General features: G+C 43.8%; 1 protein-coding gene across 8 annotated transcripts in view; it reads right to left on the reverse strand.

The window, feature by feature from the left end:
- ABI2 (abl interactor 2) overlaps window positions 1-24,945 on the reverse strand; it is a 741,358-nt gene that overhangs the window by 311,926 nt on the left and 404,487 nt on the right. For all 8 annotated transcript variants that reach the window (XM_085648940.1, XM_085648938.1, XM_085648941.1 and 5 more), the window contains one exon: window positions 10,078-10,175. In XM_085648940.1, the coding sequence (XP_085505066.1) occupies window positions 10,078-10,175 (98 nt within the window). The remainder of the gene's footprint in view (window positions 1-10,077; window positions 10,176-24,945) is intronic.

Below are 24,945 nucleotides of genomic sequence, written 5' to 3' on the forward strand. Positions count from 1 at the left end.
AAGAAGTAGGGTCAGAAGAAGATAGAGAGGGACAGATTGCAGAAGACCCCCGAGGAGGTGTAGGGAACATTCTTGATGAGCTAGGTGAAGGGACAAGTAGACAGCAAGAAGATTGCGTGTCGGAGACTCGAGGAGGGACAAAAGTAGGGAAGTCTCAAACAGTGGTGAAAAAATCTGTGGAAAAGAAGAAAGCTGCTAGAAAACGGAAACAAGAGGCACTTGAAACAGAATTGGATGATGAGAATGAACAAACCGAAGGTCGAGTTCTGAGAAAGAGAACTTGGATTGGAGAAAGAAGTAATAAAGAAATAAAGCCGAAAAAGGTGATAAAAGGAGATCGTTGGCCTAACAACAGAGTTAAGAGGCTGAGATACAAAATAATAAGAGCAAGTACATCGAAAGCTGAACAAGTGAATGAAGTATCGAGTCAAAGTTCAAAAGCTGAAGGAGAAGAATCAAAGGAGTCAAAAGAACCAGTGGAAATAAAAAGCGTAAGAAGACCCAACCAAAAGTACAGATCACCGGAATGGTCTTATGTGGCACTGTCTGAAGGAGGAAAAGAAGAAACAGTGACTCGAGATAATCCGGAAGAGATCTTGAGAGAAGTGGTTGAGGAAGATACTGGTGAAATTCTGAAAGTTCTCTTGACTGACATCGGAGAAGAGTCGAGTACTGAGGATTTTGATGTTGGAGATCTAATACAATTTGATGTTGAAGAAATTGAAGTGAAGAATGACAAGTATCCAAACTGAATAAAGGAAGGATTCACTTGGATTAAGTGAACGAAAGGATCATTTGGAAAAACTGAAAAGCTGAAGAATTGCTGAAAAATTGAAGAGTTCCAACAGTAGTGGAGTAGTAGAGGCTAAACTAAAGTAGTAAAATGGCTAACATAGAGGATAATAGAAATAGATGTGCCTTCTTTAAAAGGTGGTGTAGGATGTGCTGCTGCTGTACTGGATTATTAATGCTTCTATGGGGTGTTTTAGTTTTATTAGTTACTTTTAAAGTAGAGTTTGAGATGCATACAGAGAATGTGACAAATGTAGAGAAGAATTCGCAAAAAGTAGTTCCAATTAGAATTAGTAATACTTACATACACAAAGACAGGTCAATTAATAACTTTTCTAGTAATGTTTTTTCAAAATTGTTATATGAATATGTGAAAACAATGGAAGTAAGGGATTGCTACGTCTGTATGCAATTATCTGCATCTGTTTCAGAGGGTGTTACTTATCATCATTTACTAGCTACATATGGTATTTCTTGTAGTATTTTAAGTAGTGTTTTTTATTTGTTAGGGAAAGTAGATTATAAGATGTCTAACAGAGATAGTATTTTTGGGCATTTGCCAATGAACAAGGAGCTGAATCCAGCTAAAGAAGCTAACACTTTTGGTGAAATTTTTATTGAAGAAAAAGGATTAACATTAGATTACATTTTTAAGAATAATTTAACTTGCAGTTTGAAAGGAGAGGAGAAAGCTTTCCTGGATATGGTAGAGGAAAGGAGATTGAACATGCAGGAGAAAGCAGGAAAATATAAAGTAAGTGAGACAATTTGGGACATTGAGATGGGAAAAGAGTTGAAGAATGGGGCTAGTCCAACTTTAGCTTTAGATGCACCACAGAAGGGTAAACTTTGCATTACAAGAAGGAAATCCCAATATGATACATATTTTGTTGGGACTAGTGAGTGCCATGATACATACTTCTTTGCAACAGGGTGGGGTTTCAGAGGTGGAGAAGATACAATTTTTCCAGGAGTATATTATGTTTGTGGGAACAAGGCTTATTACAAGTTGCCTGACCATTGGTATGGCACGTGTTATGTGGGCCTGGTTTTTCCAAAGATTTTTCATATAGATAAAATAACAGATGTAGAACATATTAATTTACTAATGCGTTTTAAGAGAGAAACTTGGTCTGAAATAGTGGGTGACATTTTTGGGGTTTTGATTCCAGCAGTGGGAATTTCTTTGAATGCTTATGGAATTCGGAAACTGTCCACAGTGGTTGATCGCTTATCAACAAATACCGCTGGAGGGTTTCTTTTGGTGAATACGGAATTAAGTGCCGTACGTGCCATGTCTATGCAAAATCGACTTGCCCTTGATATTCTATTGGCCAAGGAGGGTGGAGTCTGTGGAATGCTGAAAGTTCAACATTGTTGCACTTACATTCCAGACGAAAGCAAAGACCTGAAGGTCTATATCAAAAATATTACTGATTTGCATGAAGAATTAGTACCACTTGAAGCTGAGAATTTATGGACTAAAATAGCTAATAAGATGATAGCTGTTAAGGATTTTATTGCAAAAATAGGTAGTACTATTATAGGTAGAATATTGTTTCCTTTAACTTGTATAATTGTTGCTTTATTAATAATAAGATTGGTGTGTGTGTGTTGTAAAAACAGGGGAGGGAGGAAGAAATTGAATAAAGAAAAGAAAAACAAGAGGTTGAAAAGAGAACCTCAAGAAATTGAATTAGAAGAATTAAGGGAGAGTGTTTACTTAGAGACAAAAAGGGATGATGAAAGAGTGACTGGTGTGTAATGTTGTGTAAGGGGAAAAAGACATTTCCGATTTCTCCTAAAATGGGACTAAAATTTTCACGAATTTTTTTTTTGGGTTTATTTGGTGATAAAATCACCAAAGGGGGGATTGCTGGAGCAGAGTTTTCTGTTTGAAAATTCGCTGGTTTTTGAAGCTCTGGCATGTCTATTTGTCATATTAATTTTCTAATTATTAATTAATTATTTGTCTTGTGCAAGTGTGTTTATATTAATCAATCCGTTTGTTCTAATAAGAGAGAGTTACACGTGGGTGCGCATAAATGTGCTGTTTAACAAATAACGTGCGTGTTTTCATGTTTAAACGTTGCTATGTGCTGTTTATTTTTGAGCACAAAACGCTTTCCGAATTAATGCTTTTCTATGTTGCAAGTGCTAGATAGATGCATACACATAAGGGTATTAGTGGGGTTAACACTGTTTAATCACTATGCTGTGGTAACGTTGTTTTTTGTTTCTTTTAATTAAGATGGTCTATTGTGGCCTATGGTGGCCTAGTTAAAGATGGCCGATTTTGTAAGCCTGGCCTAGAGTTGAAAATAGAAAACTGTGATGGAAGAGAGCCCTGCTGAATATGGTCCTAAAGTCAGCTGACCACAGTCCTTGCTTGCCTTATGAAATTTTCCGTGAGGACATCAGCAGCCGGGGTAATCTTCGAGTGAAATGGAACGTCCTTGGCAGCCTTGGGAAAACAAAGGAGCCTTAGAGAAAGACTCTGAGCATTGGTCTCATTGCCGAGGAGAAGTAGAACTAACAGATACATTTGAGATTCTTGGTTCCTGTTCCGTAGTCTTTATTTTGTGATTTTTCCTGAGCGGAGATTTTCGAATGTAGCAATGTTACATCCTTTCCTTCTCGCTCTGCTCAGCGGTCCAGCGGACATTACAACTTTTCTTTGTATCTTTCTTTTGTTCGATTCAGTATAAGAATTGTTAGCCTAGAGAGGGTCTTGCCACTTGCCATTTGCCTTTGCCGCGTACCAAATCTACGTTGCTGAGGATTGATGCTGAAGGGACTTCGTCTTGAGAGACTTTACTGAGAGACTTGTCCTGACCCGTTCTGACATTAGCTAGAATAGGTAACTATGAGAAAAATGATTTATGCTGCTTGATTTTCTTTGACTAATTTTAGATAAAAGCAATATAACTTGAACATGGTGTTGGATATTATTTCTTGTCAATTATTGTGTATTATATTTTGATTATTCGTATAGGTTGTATAGATTATGTTTATGGACAGTCTCAATAACCAGGTCTTATCGACCTCGATATAGATGCAGGGTGATTAGGAGTTTTCTTTCCACAGGTTTATTGCTGCTGGTAGAGTATTAGAGCATATGTTAGTGAAATGGGCCCTAGCGTATGATGAATGTATGTGCGTGTAACTGTGAGATTACTCTATCTGTGGTAGTGGGAATATTATACACACCCTGATCTCTATCAAACTGGCCTTCATCCAGCTAGCTAACTTGATTAAACAACCTTTGAACTTATCCCGGAGTTGCGAAATGTTGCCCTCAATGTGGATGATTATCATCCACACAGACATGAAATTGAAAGTCAAAAGAGGCAATCAAATCTGCCAGGGGAGCAACATATATATTTAAAAAAGTAGGACTGAGAGCAGACCCCTGAGGAACTCCACAAACAATATCTTTAAAATGTGAGTGAAAAGCAGTGCTTAATTTGAGCCAGTGGCTTCCAGTGTTTGGCACCAGCACTTAATTTTTAGCACCGGCTCTAGTGGCAGTCCACCACATGGTGGTGCGGTCTATCTAATCTTTCAGATTAGCAAAACAACACTGTTTAATAAATCAATATATATTAAAAAAGAACAATGCCTGTCGCTCACACCATTACTATAGCTTTGAGGACCTGGAATAGTCTGAAGTGTCACACTTGTAGGAGCGCGATGGCTAGTAGTTGTGTTGGTAGTGTCATTGGCAGAATTGGTAGGGGCAAAGGGTAGTGCAGGCTACAGTGGCCTCCCGAGGAGGACCCTGGAACCTACTTTATTATTATTATTTTTTTTTTACATATTAAGCACTGAAAAAGTTGCAATCTGAACTGCCTGGGTTCTATTTTCCAGAAAGGATTTAAGCCATCTCAGTAGCTTGCCCCTCAAGCCAATAGCAAATAACCATTCCAGTAATATAGCATGAGTAACCATATTAAGGTGAGAAATCAAGGAGAAGGAGTGCCGCTGAACTTTCTCCAGTCAAGATCATGTGGATGTCATTGGTAGCCACCATAAATACGGTTTCAGTCCTAAGAATCTAAATCCAGATCGGTGCTTATAAAATACACCATTTTCCTCACTTTAAGAAACTAGATGTGTATTTATCCAGCTCTCCAGGGTTTTTGCAAAGAACGGAAGATGAGAACTAGGTAAATATTTAGAGGAAATGCTAGAATCTCTCTTTTTCAAGAGCTGAGTAAATAAAGCTAATTTTCAACAACAGGTAACATAAGTACCACAGCCCTTTCTAAGGAGTTATTACATATAATAGTCAAAGGATAGAAAAAATGGGCTAGTTGTTTAAAAATCCAAATAGGTGGCTCTCATTAGGCCTTGTATTGGCTAAGCGAACTATAGCAAGACTATGGGGAGGAGTTGAGGCTGCCCACGTGGGAGACTGGGAGCGGGATTTAGATTGGTGCATGACTAATGAGAAGCCAATACATCAGGGAAGGGGCTGCCCACGCAAGTGGGAGAAAATATGGGCAGGATGGAGATCTTACAGAGAGCTGGATCTGGAGCCCACCCTGGGATTGGACGATGATGTGCGGGACCCTCTCTGTGCCTAGTCGTACTGAAATGGTTAGCCATGCAGACTGCCTTCATTGAACTTCTTTTCCTGGTGTGATTGTTGTATCAAAAATAAATGCTATACAAAAGTCTCTGTATGCTGTTTATTGGTTTATGTATTTGTATGTTACATAAAACTCAATAAAAAGAAGTTTTTTTTTAAAAATCCTAATAGGACATGGGTTGAGAGGAGAACCCGACTTGATTATACAAATTTTAGATATCACCACCTCCTCCTCCTCTGTGACCAGCCTAAAATCTGACCAACAATTAAAATGGTGAGCAATTTTATCCAGTCTATCTTCAGATTCCAATGCTGGGGTGAATGATAATAAAGGTAAATCACCCCAACAGAGGAGTCATTAAATTTAATCAAATGAACTAAAATGTCAAAAGAACTGTTTGAAGCGTTGAAAAAAGATATCACTTTTGATCAAGTAATGATCAGCAACGCATCCTAAGCCTGGGATAACTGAATATGAAAATTTCAGAGAGTGGCAATCTGGTGAAATGAAGAATCATGGTTTCATACCAAGGTACCCTACCATGTAGTGTACACCTATACTGTGGACATACTATGCTCGTTATGAATGACTTTTGGTAGCTCAGTTAGTGGAAACCTCAAAATGCAAAAGTGCATGTGACGATATTAAACAGTAAAATACAAGGTACCTATGGGATACTTAAATATCAATGGGTGTAGCTCTGAGTTTCCACATCTACAAAGAGTTATATCAGCAAAGTTGAGGATGTCATATTAAAAAAACAACCTTTTTATGGTTTCCACCATGTTGAATCTTTTTTAACACTATATATAGTCATAACAGTTGATAGAAGCATGGGGCATCGAGAGAAACCCTTGTCTGATAAGCGGTGCAACTTTAGCTTTACAACCCTTGTTGTCAGGAGATACAGGAGAATACTAGTTAATGGATCTTCTAGCATCAGCATCAGACAAATTATGATCCACCATAATTACTCCGAGAGCCTATACCTTGCAGCAAGGAAATATAGCAGCTTCTACATGATGAACTTGCAGAGAGGAAGAATGTAGGATTAAAAAAAAAAATGTTCAATAGGATACAAGCCAAATCAAATACATAGGGTTTGATGACTAGTAACTAAATGCTAGGACACCCAAGGCTTTAAGGAGAATCATAATTAGTAATGAGGAAAGAGAAATTCCCCCACTTTATGGTAATGAGGAGATGTGCATGTTATAGGCATCATTTGTGTCCGCAGCTTTTAAAGCAGACTAACACCAGAACCCCAAAATGCCCATAAAGCTTAAATGATTCAGGGTAAAGTGACTTACTAATGTTCCATTAACAAAAAAGAGGCAGGAGATGGAGGGCAGGTGGGTCGCTTCCCCCGCCTACGGAGATAATCTAATGTCAGGATATGTAATGGAGGGGATGTACTGCAAGGTCATCTTGTAGTAGCAGATTTAAAATAAAACCATCAAAATGTTACTTTAAAATACAGATCTATTCAACATCAAAACACTTCAAACCGGCCACAGATATGGAAAAATTAGCAACTTAGTCCTGTAGACAGCAAAGGAATCACCGAGGGACAGTTGAATTAAAATAAACAATCAAAGAAACAAATGAAATTGGTACTATGTTTAAGAACCAGAAGCCAAACCTGAAAACAAAGCAGACATGGGATGGCCGATACATCAGATGCTTTAGATACGAGGCACCTATGCAAGTGAAGCCATAACACTGTAAACCACTCCCACCTAAAAATGATGAGTCGTAGTGCGGCCCCTGTAACAGCAGAAAACCCGCAGATGTAGGGCTCTCTCCTAAACAAAGCTAAGAAAGCCAACACTCAACTATTTCTAGAGATAATCACACAACCTTCCAAACCATAGAACGATCATTGAGAAAACCAGAGCAACAATCCCGTACATAACAACTATGGACAACAAAACAGTGCAAAGTAAGGAATTTGTCAAAAACCTTGAGTGTATTTCCTAGGTCTAAGAACAGAGGACTGACCATCTACCAGCAGGGACAGGGAGGAATGGAAAATCATGAGTCTAAGCGACCTCAAATGTTATCTTATCCTCTTGTGCTGAGGTCGATTCAAAGGAAGAAAACATACTACATATTGGTATTGCAGCATCCTAAGGAAACATGTGTTTTTTTCTATTACAGCCCTCTTTAGGATCAGAGTAAAATGATAGACCCCATCAGGATTCTGATTATGAGATTAGGACACAAAAAGCTAACAAAATAGCAGCTCAGCTGCAAGAGAAAGTAAGTTTTGAACAGTTAAGACTCCGAAGCTCTATCCTTCACTGCAGTAGCAGAGGCCTCGACAGTCCAGGTAAACAAACAGTAGGTCTATACTATTGCATGCCTATACTTGGTACAGCACTCAAAGAGCAAGTTTTGTCAGCTAGATTAAGATATCCATTTAAGGAGGAGTAGCATCGTAGACAAGCTTCATCAGTTGAAGGGCTATGCAACATTTCCACATCAGCTACTCATCTGCATAGCATTCATGTTTGGCCACAAAGGCTTGGCCTCGTTAGCCTCATAATCAAGTGACAGCACACAATTATTGCAACCTCAGACAAAATACAAGGCATTATCTTATTGTATACAGTTATTATAGTAAATTGAACAAAGTATGGCCAAGAGCTGCTCTACAGAAATAAAAAACAAGTTGAAAGTTGCTGGGAAGAGAGAAATGATCACTCTTCTGCTTCAAGTCTTAATTCAGTGATCGCAGTATATTGATGTGGCAGAAGTACACATCCTAGTCTGAAACCTTAATTTATAGCCTAATGTTATTTTGTTTAATTTTCATTCATTTTATGTAATTGCTTTCGACATAAGACTTTCAACTAAAAACAAGTACCATTGCAAAAGACATAACAATAGAAAGTTCACTAAACACATAATATAAAATGCAGAATTGTCTCGTATTGAGCTTAGTTCAAATATGTGTTATGATCACATATTCAGGTCCAGTGTTTTAGACATAAAATAGACATATCGATGATAAGGTACTGCTTGCCCGAACTCCTAATGTGCTTCACGCTCAACTAAAGGTAGTATAGTTTTATTATATAACTAACAATTAAATATCAACATCTCTAAATCGAAAATGATGGTGTTTAACTAACTTCAGCTTCAAATCAGGTTTATCCTGGGCAGTAACTTCCTGTAAGAGGTGAAGGCCTATCCTAACCTCGGGGTTCAGGTGGACATCACTAAGCTGGAAACCGCACATACTTAAAACTCTAACAGTTGAAGCAGCAGGAAACACTGTTAGGGGGGCAGCAGCAAAAGAAAGTGTGAGGACAACCTCGATAAGCTATGGCTTCTTAGCTGCCAGGAAAGTTTCTCACTAGAGAGGTACAGACAACCTTTAATCCAGACGTAGACAAATCTTCAAGAAAGACATTTTTGCAATGGCAAGGTGCATTGTGTTGCTGGTGGCTAAAAACCAGGTAAGAAGGTACTCATCAGAAACAAGCACATGCCACCCTAATCATCCAGAAGGTATGCAGCATTTGATTCTACATTGTCTATTATGTAAAGATATCACACAAAATGGACTCACCCCCTGGTTGAGAAGAATCGGTTTAAAGAAACAACGACCCCATCTTACACAACATATTTGTTGGATCCTGCCACCGTTTTGCATAACAATCAAGTCATGGGGGAAGATTTAGGAGTGAGGGAGGGTTACGTTTTACAGTGTAAATTTGTGCTGGTTTCTCTTTATAGTACGATAAAAGCAGCTAGCATGGCTCTGCGCTGGCCAGAGGGTTGCATGTGGTGGTTTGTGTATGCAAGAAAATCAATAAAACCAGTTCAACTAAACAATAGGACTGCAAAATCCGTACGTGAGCTGCATGGTGGGTGACTTCCTGGCAGTAGTCTGGTACCCATGTTCACGATCCCACAATGTCAACGGAAGCAGCTTCAGAAAAGGTAATAAATCCTAACAGGTAGGACTCAAAACTACAAGCTGTGGACAGCGAGAACTATTGAGATCTCCAGTTAGACCACTTATTACCTAGGTACAGGCAACAAATCTATATGGGTCAAAACTACTCTGCTCTTGAAATACTTAACAGACTAGAGTTTTACAGCTGAAATGAATGTCCATAATCGTTAATCAGTGAAACCCCACGAATGGACCAGGTTTTTGGAATTGCTTTTTACTATTCATTTATTGCAAATCTCTATCAACAGTTTAACTCTGTCATCAAGTCAGAGGCTGTTGATAAACACCCAGACCGCTGCATTCTTTTCATAATCACTGGACATGTACTGACAAAAAAAAGAGTTCCAGGGGCAGAGGGCATAACAAGTTTTTAATTCATCCGAGCAGCATATTTCTAGATAACATTCTATGCTTGAACTTTCCACATGTGCCGAAAACTGGCAGTTCAATAACTAATTCAGAGGCCAGATACCAAAAGTGCTTGGAAGGGAGAACATTTCATTTAAAATCACAGATCAAAAGATGCATTGCTTTACTAAAAGGATCCATTATCGAAGGTTGATATAGTTCCTGTTTTCTGGAACAGGCCTGAAGTAATTGTCTGACTAAACACTTCAATATGCTTTGAGCTTGATCTAATGCAGGCAGTCTTTAGGCACCATCACCTGAGTGACGAGTGAAACAACTGCGTGTTTCTTTACACTCACACCTAAAGGTACTCACCCAATGGTTCCTTTGCCTGACATGGGCGGGCTGGGCGGCTTCTGGGTAGGAGGCGTTGTACGGGGCAGGCCTCCCATCTTCATATTCTGCGCGCTCACCTGTAAAAAACAGAAAAGGGGGAGGAGAAGGCAAAACATCAGTAATTAGATGAAGCTTCTGCGAAAACGACCCTAAAGAAAAACAACAGGCTACGCCGGAAGTCAGTTCTAATGTGTTTTTTGAAGCGTCAGGGTGGGTATATGTAAGGTAAGCCATGCACGTCGTATTATTCACTGCACTGAGTTATACATTGTAGGGCAGGAGATATATATATATATATATATTTATATTTCTGTAAAAGGTATTCATGTAGTTGCCACTGAAAGGCACTCTTTAATCCTCTAATAGGGGAACTATAAGAGTGACGTTCAAAATTTGACAGGATCTAACCCACGCAAACGATGCATGCAATTAAAATATGTCTACTATTCTAACTTTAGTGTTACATATTCTTTCAATGACGTGAAACAACTTAACAATTATGCGCATTTCGTTTACGCCACATCTTCACAGGTGGTCAGTACTTATGAGTACTATTCGAACAGCAAGAAACAATCCAGGGCATAAAACTAACATCAATAACTACTCACCAATGTGATCCATCAACTCTTGAGAAACTATAACCGATTAAACTTACATGAGAAAGCATGAACTAAAGGCCCCTAAAAATGCCATGAGTATCAAAGAAAGCTGTAACCGCAGAAAAACCTGAACCTCACAATTCACAACAAAATAAGAATCCGAACAAACGGATGCCTAGTAGCTGTGCGTGGAGTGCTCCGTTGCTGGTGAATTTGAGTGGTTTTCAGCTTTTGAGCCTGAACCACTATGTAGTCATGGTTCAGACGGTGTACCCATTGTAAAGGCATTTTTTGATTTGCCCATAACCTTTGAGGTCAAAGACAGATTTGCATGAAATTTGGCAAGCTACTTAAAGTTTCAGCATGCCAAGTTTCCTGAACATCCATGGACTGTGCCAAAAAGTTAAAAGGGGAGAAAAACAAGCAAGTTCTCATTTTAGCTGATAAAAATGTTTTTATAAACCGAATGGCTGAGCGGGTTTACATCAAACTTAACATGAAAGTGAACCTTTAGTCAGATCCCAATCCAATTAAAAAAAATAATAATAAATACATATACACATATATATATTCACTGAAAAAACCATAGGTTTCACACATGTTATAGTTAGCGGAAATTTTACTGATAAAAAACCAATGAAATTCCCCCGTTATAGTTAGTGCAGGAAACTATAACTCACGCGACCGCAATCCTCTGCTGATGCTAATACTGTATTTAGACACTTATTTGCCCATGTCTTCTTCCATAAATTTTTAGCTATACATATATTACAAATATTTTTTTTTCATAAAGACACATATGTCATCAGCAGAAGATTGCGGTCGCGTGAGTTATAGTTTCCTGCACTAACTATAACGGGGGAATTTCATTGGTTTTTTATCAGTAAAATTTCCGCAAACTATAACATGTGTGAAACCTATGGTTTTTTTCAGTGAATTTGCAAGGTTTTTTAAATGCTAATTCCTAACTATAACGTGTGTGAAACCTATGGTTTTTTCAGTGAATTTGTACGGTTTTTTAAATGCTAAGTTACTTTACGCCATTCGTGGCGTGCGCGCCCACTTAACGCAGTTCGTTCCGTTCGCGCACCGTGCGCGCACCGTGCGCGCACAGTGAGCACGCGGTGAGCTTCGCGCACCGCGCGCCCACTTTACGCAGTTAGTGCCGTGCACGCACGGTGGGCACGTGGTGCGCTACGCGCACCGCGTGCCCACGTTACGCTAGATGGGCCATGTACGCACGATGCGCTTCGCGCACCGTGTGCACATGGAGGACATATTATGCGCTTCCTTGTGATAGGTAATCTGTTGAAATTTTTTGAGGAAATGCTGTGCTCTTATATGCCATGCACAAATGGTGGCCTTCGGCCACCATTTGCACACGGGGTGGAGAGAGTGTTTTTTTTTTTTTATATAATTTTTTACCGTACGGTATGCGTACGGTAAGCATAATCGGTGAAATTTACGAAAAATAAAAAATTACCGTTTTTTGCCTTGGGGGATCTTTGAAGACTCAACTAACATGGTTATGTGCATGGGCGCTGTCTAAAGAGCCCCTTTATATGTTTTTGGCATTTGTTTATCAGCTCCCCCCTCAGAGTGCGAGAGAGAAAATGGCGGCCGCCGCTTCCTGGTTTCGACCGATTCGAATGTTTACTAAGATCTAAGGGCCTATCAGAATCGCACTCGCGCACGCCACCGTACGCGTACGGTAAGCGTACCGTAAGCGCACCGTAAGCTGGCTCAGATATATATATTGATTTAAAGGCTATTTTCTCAGAATCTACTGCACAGATTTACACCAAACCTACAAAAGGCACTTCCTTGACCTGAGGACTACCTCTCTGCCAAATTTCAAGTAATTCTGTTTAGCCATTCGGGCTGTAGCTGTGTCTAAAGGTCCTATGGAAAAATGCATGGGAAAAACGCGTTTTGGGACCCCCCTTTTATCTCAGCCCCCGCTTGACGAATCCCCCCGAGACTTTCAGGGTAGGAGCGGAGCGTAGCGCCCCACCTATTTTGAAAAATTCGCGAGGATTCGTCAACCGGCGCCAAAGTTATTCAAAATAGAATGTTGCGGATTTCCTATGGAAACGTGGTCCTAACTATAACTACCTACTGGCAACCGCCAGTAGGTATTATATATATATATATATATATATATATATATATATATATATATATATATATATATATATATATATATATATATATATATATATATATATATATATATATATATGTATTTAATATATATATATATATGTATTTAATACATTTGTGTAAAAAGAACTACCATACCCATAATGCCTCATTGCGGGTAATAGTGGTGAATTGGTATAAATAAGGAAAGTGAGAAGGGACTCATGTATACTACCGTGACCAAGAACTGCCATAGTTCGAAACGCGTAGGTGAAGAGTAAATAAAACTAAAACTTCTAATACTCAGGAAGAGTGCGGCGTCTTTGTTTTCAACAAAGCTTGCTTTTTGATACTTATGCGAGGCTGTCCTTACCTCGCCGCCGGCACCAGCTATACAGTGCTCCTCCCGCAGGGACAATTTGTTGGCTTTATATATATATATATATGATTCATCAAGCGGGGACCAAGAAAGAAGGGGGAGGGGATTTGAAAAGCATTTTTCCATGCCATTTCCCATACGCATTTGGGGAAGCAAATCAGGAAAATAGGTAAAAGGATTACATCATATTTGACAGAACGGTAGATCTTTTCTCACAAAGCATCTTTTTTGTGATTTGGTGTAAATTGGTTCAGCATTATATGAGTAATTAGGGTCACAATATAGTGATACTTGGACGGTTGGTACAGTGGTACTCCCCCAATACAGCAAATTAAAACAAGCATTGGCATAGCCAATAGGTCTCGCCTTTGGGACCTTATAAGTGTTTAGCCATGCAACAGTTGCATAACTAAATACTTATAAGGTCCCAAAAGCGAGACCTATTGGCTATGCAAGCGGCCTTGGGCCACGAAAGAGAAAATGATCGCGATCACGATCAAACATCAAAGCGGCCGCGAAAGCGAGAGTAATCGCAGTAAAGCGCGGCGCGCGTGCCCGCGCACATGCACTGTGGCTCTAGGCTGGCCTGGTAGCACTTTTTGGAGCCCTCTCAATAAGTATCGCCAGGCCAGCGCATGCGCTGGGTCAGGCGAGACCTAAAAATAAAACACTGAGTAGTGACTTGTACAATAGAGAGAAGTAAAGTGGCATGGAGTTGCATTGAGCGTCGCAGATTTGGAGTAGTGTTGTAGAGGGGCATCGAGTAGAGTGCTGTAGATTGAGTAGAGAATCAGCGTGGAGTACAGTTTAATGGAGTAGAGCATCACAGAGTGGAGTATTGTAGAATGTAATGTAGTAGAGTGGCCTAGAGTGAAGTGGAGTAAAGTACAGTGGTGCAGTGTAGACTGGCGTAGAGTGCACTGGTTTTTAGCAAAGTGGTGTAGAGTGCAGTAACATACAATACAGTGGCATAGAGTGCAGTGGCGTAAAAGTAGATTGTTTCAAAGTAGAGTGGAGTGATTCAGGGTAGAGTGGAGTGGCGCAGGGTAGAGTGGAGTGGCGCAGAGTGGAGTGGCGCAGGGTAGAGTGGAGTGGAGTGGCGCAGAAGTGCCGTAGATTGCTGTGGTGTAGAGTAGAGTGATGTAGAGTGCAGTGGCACAGAATAGATAAGAGTGTCCTGAAGTGATGCAGAGTGTAGTGGCGTAGGCTTGAGTGGTACAGATTAGAGTGCAGTAGCGTAGATTGCATTGACATACAGTAGAGTGGTGCAGAGGCACAGAATGCAGTGGTATAGAGGAAAAAAACAGATGATGGAGGGAATGCTGAACAATGCAAACATTCACCCATAGTCAACAGATCTGGGTTTAATCCATTGTTTGTTTGCTCACCACGCCACCCCAGTTTGGACCCAGCCATATGCAAATCAGTCTTGACTCTGCTCCTTATGGGAACAGTCCAGCCCAAACAGCCAGGCCAAGTCCTCTCTGGACCAGAAACAAGCATACTGGGAAAGGTGTCAGATTATCCCCCCTCATCACTTAAGCTAGCTTGAATACAGTGGCGCAGCGAGCAAGACCCCCACATCTGGGCATACCCGGGGCACTTTGGGCAAGAAGGCAAAAGGCACACAATTGATGGAAGGAATGCAGAAAAAAATCAAACATTCACCCCCAGTCAAGAGATCTGGGTTGACCAGGGGCAGCTTGCTCCTGTTATGCTAATACTCTCTATTTAGTTGGAACATACATTTATGTCCTCATATTCAAATATGTCTGCAAGAAAATCTTTTGCCTTGAAGGTAATGGGAGCTGATGTTTTTATGGTCACTGAAACCTAATTTGATCACTAGGAAAAAAAACTTGATTTATGTTGGACTTGCATTGTTGCAATACGTTTGCCTTGACCAGGCAGTCAACATGCTTATAAATATGGGCAGACTGCAGCCTTATTTATGCATTCACCACAGCTAGAGATGTAAAACCCACTGGTGTGGTCTCTATTTTCCAATGGCAAAGCATTGAATTGATTATGAAAACTCGTCACCACATACTTGATACTGTCAGTGTTTTCGAATCACTACAATGTACACTAGGTGTATCTAAAGTCTGCTGAAGCTAAATAATCCCCTGCTTCCAACAGGGGTAGGAAATGCCGAAGTGGCGTCATTTGAAACCTCCCTTGTTTGAATGCTATGCTGCCACTGGGTTTTCTTTTTCTGTTCCCCAGTAAGTCTGGATACTGCTTTGCAGCTGAAAAACTGGGAGCGAACGTGTGATTTATTTTGACTAAGCCCCTTCAAAAATTCCCTCTGGCCTTCCAAAGAACTGCCTGCTTTTTCTGTTTCACTAATCTTTTTTATTTTTTTCTAAGAGAATCGACCACTGAATTTCTATTTAAAAAACAAATATTGTGAAAGGAGTTGTCAAGGATGTTAGCTTGAACCTCCGAATGGAAGCTAAAGGTTTGCAGATTTGCAGCAATGGACGCCTGCCTAATCTGGTTGATGGCTCTAAGTGGTTTGCCTAATGTGTCCGCCGAAACAAGACATGCATGTGCAGTTGTCTTTCCCTCCTGCATTACACTCTTTACTCTCTTTTTGTACACTCCTTTAAAGTGTTGAATTCTATTCCTCATCTCCTCCCATTGCTGACATCCACTCCTACTTAGCAAGGCTTTCTAATTAGCAGTTCTCCATTAAGTTGCTGCCACTCTTTGAATTTTATCAACTGCGTCCGGCTCTTGGTGCCTTTGTCAGCAGGGCCTATAGACGCTGGCTTATTTGACCTTCTCTCTGTGGTAGAGACAATTTAGGACTCTACATCCACATGATTTTATCATAAAGGGGGTTTTGCGAAGAATGTCATTTTTTTTATTTATTTATTCTTGATCTACATGCTCTGTAGCTGGCTGGGAATATAATACTTTGCAGCCCTTTCAGGGGAGCTTGTTAGCCTGGTAATGATTGGATTTTTCCTTCCTGAAGGATTTAAAGTCTAAAAGAAAGCCAGAACTCCTCATTTTACATTTCCAATTGAACCCCATGTCTCTGCTGCTATTTTAACTGCTGCATAGTATGTGGGTATGTAATCAAGAGGGGGTGGCCTAAATGCATATGATTCCATTTGTTAATGAGAAGAATCAGTGTAAACATTTGCCAATTGCTTTCTTCTTCTCCATCATATCTGCCACCACCAACAGTGGTGCTCTTTGGATCCTCTCCTCGTATTATCACCTTCCTTGTTTTATTCAACTTACAAGTCTCGTGTAAGTAGTCTGCTCTCAAGCTTCACCTCCTTTGGACTGGATCTCCTCTACAGTTGTTTTGATGGCTTGTTTTGTTGGAGTCTTTAAAGTACTTCAACAAATTCCATCTTTTGCAAAAGTGCCTCCATCTCTGTTTTACAGTGTCATTTTCTTCTTACAATGCAGAGCGCTCTGTCTTTTCAACTTTGAGCGATGGTCTAATTTTTTTGTGTTGGAAAAGTGGTGTCTTTCTTAGCTTTTCGATCATCTCTCGAAGGTTAGCCCGACTTTTTAGGCTTCTCTTTAATGGTGTTGTCATTATTTACCCAGTTCAAGCTTTGTAGTCTACAGGTTTTTCAGTGTTAAAGATGTGTACCAAGTCACGGTTTCCAAATTGTTCCGCTCTGAAGACCTTTATTTGCAAGGGATTTCAGGGCTGGGGAAAAATGTTTAGACAGGATTTTAGGAATCTACTAGTTTAGTGATGTCAAATCTTCAACAACTGCTAACTCGGAGCATCTTCTGTGCCCATGAGCCATCAGAGCGTTCTTCCGCAAAGAAACATCTCTGCTTACTTTGCAGCTTACCAAGTCCATCACATGATGCGCTCAGCGACATTTTTCTATTCCTTTAGACAGAGGTTTCAAAAGGCACAAGTATCACAACCCTGGACTTTTGGTATCACAGTAAGTATAGATGACCATGTGCATCATATTTTATAAATTTCTGAAGGCACTGCGGAAAGAACTAAAAGATCAAGTTACTTATCTTCGGTAACGATAGATCTGTAAGAAACATATATTAGTTATAGATTTCTTACCTTAGAATTACACCCAGGCATCAGACTGGACCCAGAGAATTTTTCTTCAGCAGTACCCCTGCACATCGGCAGGTGGCGCCGGTCGGCTCCACGTTCGTCATTGGCGTCGTGATCGCCGAAAGGACTTCGCAGTATCTACTTAGACGCCACCCCTGCAAGCCGACGTCCGATCTTAACACGACATTCCACGCCAGAAGCGCAAAGCCATGCATGACACTGGCCACTGGTGCACAAAACTATGGCCCTAAAAGAGAGTCCCTTATTCTAGAAGTCAGTTCGGGTAGGATGGTAAGGAATCTATAACTAATATATGTCTCTTACAGATATATAATTCCGAAGGTTAGTAACTTGTTCATCTGAAAGAGACTATTAGTTATAGATCAGATCGCGGAGTCATCAGACGGTGATGACTCCGCGCAGCGGACGCGTATTGCGGAGGCGCCTTTCCCGCGCCAAAGGAGCGCCTAAGGAAAGCCCGTCTGCGCCCGTCAGCGTCCCGGATGCGGACGGGTGCGGAATTGTGGAGTACACAGGCCCTCAGCTGCTTGCTTTAAGAACTGGCCAGCACAGCAACTGCGGTGTGTGTGACCCTGGTATCGGGGAGAACCTGAGTTGTCCGGGATGTGGTTGGTCTTTGGGATGGGACCGGGTGGAGTTAATGGCTTCCAAGCTTAGCCGGCATACAACCACTACGACGATTCATAACACTGATGACTGCTCTTACAGTTGTGCTCTTTTAAACACTCGTTCGGCTAGCAAGCATGCTCAGGATTTGTTCAGCTTCCTTACTGATTTCAAGCCAGCCTGTCTCTTTCTTACTGAAACCTGGCTCGATGATACTTCCGGGCCTGATATTGCTAATGCCTTGCCCCCTAATTATTACGTACTAAGAAAAGACAGGATGAATAGAAAGGGTGGGGGAGTAGCACTGCTGATAGACAGACGGTATGAATGCTCCATTATTCCCACTAATGAAATTCACGGGGTAGAAGCCTTGGGTTTTTCCTTTCTTTTTCACCTGCTCAATCCTGTGCCGGTCTGTTGATATATAGACCTCCAGGCCCCTTGGGATCTTTTAGCGAAGAGCTTGACACTATAATATCAACCTTGAGTATTCAATTTAAACATTTTATCCTTTTGGGCGATTTTAACGTGCATTTTGATAATTTGGATGCCGCTGACACTATCAAAATACTTGATACCACTGCACCTCTGGGCCTTTTACCCTACGTGATATCGCCGACCCACGATAGAGGGCACACGTTGGATCAGATTTTTTCTACCTCTTCCATCTCTGTTGCGCCCCCTCTTCCCGTCTTATGGTCGGACCATTCTCTACTAACTTTTAAGATTCAGTCCAAGTCCGCTGTAACTGGTAGACCTGTCGGCTGTCAGACCCGGCTGTCACGACCCTTTCATCTAGTCACACCAGAAATGATTGAGCAATATAGGCTGTCTCACCCCTGTTCTCTTACAGGGGACTTAGAACTGGACCTCTCGCGTTTTCAAACATGGCTAGCGCAGTGCTTGGAGGACTTAGCCCCGCCTAAGCGTTCCCTCAAGAAATCTTCACGTGCCTCTGTCCCCTGGTTCACGCATGCTCTCAATGCCAGTAGAAGGCTCTGTAAGAAGGCCGAGAGAGCTTGGCGTGTTAATTATTTAGATCCACTAAAGGAGGCTTATAGGTCCTGTAGGAGGCTTATAGGGCCTATCATAAAGAAATTTATGTAGCCAAAAAGGCGTACTTCACCCAAAGGATTGAAGAAGCGGCGAATAATAGCAAAGAAATCTTTTCTATTGTGAAAGAATTCACCTCTCCTGCTGCCAGCTCCCTCAAATGTTCCTTCTCCGAGACGTGGGTCTCTCAATTAGCCAGCTTCTTCTCCAATAAAATCAGGAGTATTCAGGCAACTTTTACCTCTCTCGATCCGGGAGGACTGTCCTGTCCTAAAACCCCGTTTGAGGTGCCTGAGCAGGGTCAACCCAGCCTGACGAACTTCCCTCCTATCCAACCTCATGCCTCTCTGGAAATTCTCTTAAAAATGAGATCGGGCTCTCCTCTGGACCCCTGCCCCGCTAAGCTGCTGGCTAAAATGGCCCATGTGCTCAACCCGATGGTTAACCCCATCATAAATCGCTCCTTAGAAACGGGGATAGTACCGTCCATCTGGAAACGAGCGATGGTCGTTCCACTCCTGAAGAAGCCTTCCTTGGATCACACTATTTATGCCAACTATCGACCCATCTCCTTGCTCCCAGCCTTGGCAAAAGTGGCGGAAAAGCACGTTCAGTCTGTCCTCTCGCACTTCGTTGAGTCCCATGGTATTCTGCACCACACTCAGTCCGGCTTCCGTACCAATATGAGCACGGAGACGGCCCTGTTGGAGGTGACTGAGGCCATTAAGGAAGTTCTGGACTCAGGGGGGAAGGCAATGCTGATATTGCTTGATCTCTCGGCGGCATTCGACACTGTCCCTCATGGCCGCCTTCTGGCGCGCCTTGAGGAGATAGGTATTGGAGGAACGGTGTTCAACTGGTTTTCGTCTTTTCTGACCAACCGCCAACAAACAGTCTGGGCACCCCCGCACTCCGCGGTAGTGCCGCCTATGGATGTGGGTGTCCCTCAGGGATCAATCCTGAGCCCAACTCTTTTTAATATCTATATCTCCCCTCTGGCGGCACTTGCTGAGTCTTTTGGTGCCCAGATTGTCTCATATGCTGATGACACCCAGCTCCTTTTCTCTTGCGGGAAAGATTTGGACTTTGATGGTGATCTCATTAAAGGCTGCCTGGAGGCAGTTTTTAATTGGTTTCAAGAGAATCAACTCAAATGTAACTCGGACAAATCCGAGGTTCTCTTTTTTGGCTGTCCTCCAGATACTTGTTGGAAATCCTGGTGGCCGATGGATATGTCTCCCCCCTCTAATGCGACACTGGTGGCAAAAAATCTCGGGGTTAAGATGGACATCCATCTCACTCTTAAACCACAAATTATGAGTCTAGTTGGTCAGTGTTTTGGGGCTTTGAAATCACTTAGAAAATTTCTTCCCCTTCTCCCCATCGCCCATAGGAAAACGACAGTGCAGGCCCTAATAGGATCCAGGCTAGATTATGCCAATGTCCTTTATCTGGGCCTCCCGAAGTTTCTCCTCTCGCGCCTGCAGATTGTTCAAAACTCGGCCGCTCGGGCGATCTTTGGTCTTGGTCATCGCGCCCATGCGACCGGCCTGCTGCAAACTCTTCACTGGCTGCCTATCCAGAGGCGCATTGAATTCAAAACGCTCACCCTTGCTTTTAAAACCCTCCAAGGCATGGGCCCTCGCTACCTTAGGAAGAGGATCACCCTCCATAGACCGGCCAGAGCCTTGCGTTCGGCGTCTCTCTCTCTCTCACCACGGTTCCAGCAATCAGGCGCGCCCGTATTGGTGGACGTTCCTTCAAGTACCTTGCGCCCCGGGCTTGGAATGCCCTCCCACTTTCTCTAAGGAAGAGTGAGAGCTTGCTGTCCTTTAGAAAAGAGCTCAAAACTTGGCTATTTAGCCAATAAGCTTCCTTCCCCCTGTTAGAGTTCTGTGGTTTCGGGTCTGACAGCGCCGGGACACTCTGCTTGAGTAGCTGAGCGCTTAACAAAACCCCGTATAACATAACATAACATAACATTCCCTACCTTAGAATACCCCAGCAATACCAACCCTGGAGGTGGGTCTGCAAACTAAGTTCACACCAGACAGTCCTGAAGAACTAAACTGCCAAATAAGCTGTCTCTCTGGACTTGGCTACCCAGGCAGTAATGTTTAGTAAACGTGTGAAAAGATGCCCACGTGGCTGCCTGGCAGATGTCATGGAGGGGGACTCCACGTCCCAAAGCAGTAGTGGCTGCCATCTCCTCCTCTTTAGAAGGATGCGGGGCAGGAAGAAGGTGGGCAAAGTGAAGGTCTGTCCTATGTGGAAAAAGGTAACCACTTTGGGAAGAAAAGAAGGTCCAGTTTGAAGGACAACCTTGTGCAGATGAACAACAAGGAAAGGACGTTTAGAAGAAAGAGCCTGAAGCTCACTCACCCTGCGAGCAGAGGTGAAAGCAACCAGAAAAGCAGTCTCTACGGTCAAGAGTCTGACAGGACAATTATGTAGCGGCTCGAAAGGAGTGCACATAAGGAAAGTCACAACAAGGTTCAAGTCCCACTGGGGCATTACAAAAGGAATAGGAGGAAACAGGTGAGTAATGCCCTTAAGGAAACGATTTACAATAGGGGACTTGAAAAGAGAAGGCTGATCAGGAAGGCGAAGAAAGGACGAAAGATAGCCCTTAAGAGGTGCCCAGCTGGGCCAAAGAAAGCAGAAAGAGGAGAACCTCAGCAAAGGGGCAGAAAGGGGATCCACAGCCTTTGCTGCGCACAATGCCACACATTTGTTCCATCTACAGGTGTATACTGTTTTAGTAGAGGGTCCCTGGCTGCCAAGATAACAATAGTCTTCAGGAGGAAGGTTGAAGGCTGTCAACTGTCACCGCTCAATCTCCACGCAGAGATGGAGGCTGGACAGGTTCTGGTGGAGGACCCTCACTTTCTGCTGCGACAGAAGATCCTCCCGAAGGGGCAGTATGATCGAAGGATCAATAGCCATGTTCAAGAGCTCGGGATACCAGACTCTTCGTGCCCAGTCCGGAGCCACAAGAATGACTTGGGCCCGGTCGCGCTTGATCATCTTCAGCACTCTGGGCAGAAGTGGTATAGGTGGAAAGGCGTATAGAAGACTGCAACTTCACTCGCGACGAAAAGAGTCGCCTAGAGAGTGCCACCTTGGAAATTCCTAGGCGCAGAACTGCTGACATTGCACGTTCTCTTCAGTGGCGAATAGATCTAACCAAGGCTCTCCCCACTGCTGAAAGAGACCTTGCACCACCTCCGAGTGAAGACGCCATTCGTGATCCATCAAACACCAGCGGCTGAGCTAGTCCGCCCTAGCGTTCAGGGAACCTGCCAGGTGTTGAACCACCAGGGACATGCACTGATGTTTCAGCCACTTCCAGAGACGAAGGGCCTCCTGACAGAGGGTCCATGACCCCGCGCCGCCCTGTTTTTTGCAATACCACATGGCGGAAGTGTTGTCTGTGAATACCTGCATTACTCTTCCTTTGCCAGAAAGAAGGAAAGCCTTCAGGGCTAGACGAATCGCCTGGAGCTCCAGAAGGCTGATGTGGAGCCAGATGCCTCTGATCTACGCCTCTCCCATGTGGCCGCCCCATCCCATGAGTGACGCATCTGTCACCACTTTGAACTCTGGTTGGGGAAGGGAGAGGGATCTGCCTTTGATCCAATCCTGGTTCATGAGCCACCACTGCAACTTCTGTGCAGTACCCGCCGAGATCTGGACGACATCTGACAGATTCCCTTGATGCTGCACCCACTGGAACTTCAAGTCCCACTGCAGAGCACGCATAAGCCACCTGGCATAATCCACCAGCAGGATGCAGGAGGCCATGAGGCCCAGCAGCCTCAAGGTCATTCTCACCGAAATCCGGGATAGAGGCTGTAACATTGGTATCTTAGCCCGAATATCCCGGACTGGCTGCTTGGGAGGATAGGCCCGAAACTGTTCTATGTCCAGAATCGCTCCGATGAAAAGGAGCTTTTGAGAAGGGGTTAGGTGGGACTTCAGCACTTTGACTGTGAACCCCAGCGAATGCAGGAGGTCCGCTGTAGTCTGGAGGTGTGCGACGACAGCCTGGGGCGAGCTCGCCTTCAACAACCAGTCGTCAAGAAAGGGGAAAACTGGAACCCCTAATCTGCGCAGATGAGCTGCGACCACCGCCATCACTTTTGTGAACACCTGAGGGGAACTTTAAAGACCAAAGGGGAGCATAGTAAACTGAAAATGCTCGTGGCCTACCGTGAACTGTAGGTAACACCTGTGGGCCGGCATGACAGGGATGTGGAAATAAGCATCCTGCAAGTCCAACGCTACCATCCAGTCTCCAGGGTCGAGGGCAGACAGGACCTGAGCCAATGTCAACATTTTGAACTTCTCCTTCTGGAGGAAGCGGCTGACGTCCCTGAGATCTAAGATAGGACACAGGCCTTTGTCTTTCTTGGGCACCAGAAAGTTGTGGGAGTAGCAACCACGACCTACTTCTGGGGCAGGGACGCGCTCAATGGCTCCCTTGGCCAGGAGAGCCGTAACTTCCTGACGGAGGAGGGCCAAGTGATCATCCGACATGCGATGGAATGTAGGTGGCATGGATGGAGGAGTAGTATCGAAGGGGAGGGAGTAGCCCCTTCAGACTATCTGCAAAACCCACCTGTCCAACGTGATGTTGTGCCAGTGGGGGAGTTGATGTCAGACCCTCCCACCCACTGACAACTGGTGGCCCTGAAAGGTCGGACTAGGAAGGTTTAGAGGCTGCTGCAGAGGAGGCACTGGTGGAGTGGCCCACCCGCTGGCCCCGAGACCCACGACGCTGGGTCCCACGTCCCCGCAATGGCTGAGCAGCTTGAGATGGCCTGTGGCCCTGGGTGGAACGTGGTGGGGCACCCCTCCCGAAGGCACGAAAAGGGCGAAAGGCAGATGGCTCAGGGCACGAGGTGGTAGCGAGGCCCAAGGATCTGGCCATAGCCCTTGAGTCCTTGAAGTGCTCTAGCGCATTGTCTGCCTTGTCGCCAAACAGGCGACGGCCATCAAAGGGCATGTCCAAAAGGGTCGATTGGACATCCCCGGAGAAGCCAGTGGACCTCAGCCAGGCATAGCATCTCAGGGCTACCAACGTAGAAATCATCCTGCCCAGCGAGTCAGCGGTGTCCAGCCCACAGCGGATGGCAAACTTTGTTGCGTCTCTACCATTGACAAGCGCATGGGAGAGCACAGTCCGGGCCTCCTCCGGGCACTGTGGCAGCACTTGGTAGACCATGTCCCACACGGAGTGGGAATAACGGCCCAAGAGACATGCGGTGTTCACCAACCGCAGTCCTAAGCTGGCCGAAGAAAACATCAAAATTCCAATATGGTCCAGCTTATTGGATTCCATATCTGGGGGAGCAGTAGGGAACATGCCTTTTGAGGTTGAGGCTTGGACCACCAAGCTCTCAGGGGTAGGGTGTTGGGAGAGGAAAAGTGGGTCACCCGGAGCCGGGCGGTGGCATCGGGCAATCATCCTGTCCACAGGAGCCCCTGTGCTGGGCTTGGACCAAGTGCCCAGTAGGATGTCCGCGAGGGCTTCATTGAAAGGCAGCAGGGGCTCCGAAGAGGCTGCTGCTGGCTGAAGCATCTCAGTCAGCAGGTTAGTCCTGACTGCCACCGTAGGAGGCCCAAGGCCTCAGCCGTCCTATGCCACACCACAGCATAGGAGGCTCCAAGCATACCAGGGTCTGGGGGATGTATCAAGAACACTGGCTTCACCCAACACCTCTCTCCAGCCCGGCTACTCTAGCTGGTCTGCCAAAGGGTCAACACACCCCTACCAGTCCTCCGCATCCTCCCCTGGCTGCCTCTCAAGGCAAGAGGGAACGCCAGGGATGAACAACGGTACAAAAGTACCCCCCCCACCCCGGTGCCAGTACTGGCGTCGGTCGACACCAGTCCGGCTCACTGTCCATATCGAGGAGGAGGCAATGGTCGATGCCGGCCAGGCATACAACTGGCATCGGAGCCAGTGGAGGTGTAAAAGTAAT

This window comes from Triturus cristatus, chromosome 3_2, assembly GCF_964204655.1.
Source record: "Triturus cristatus chromosome 3_2, aTriCri1.1, whole genome shotgun sequence".
Lineage (NCBI taxonomy): Eukaryota > Metazoa > Chordata > Amphibia > Caudata > Salamandridae > Triturus > Triturus cristatus.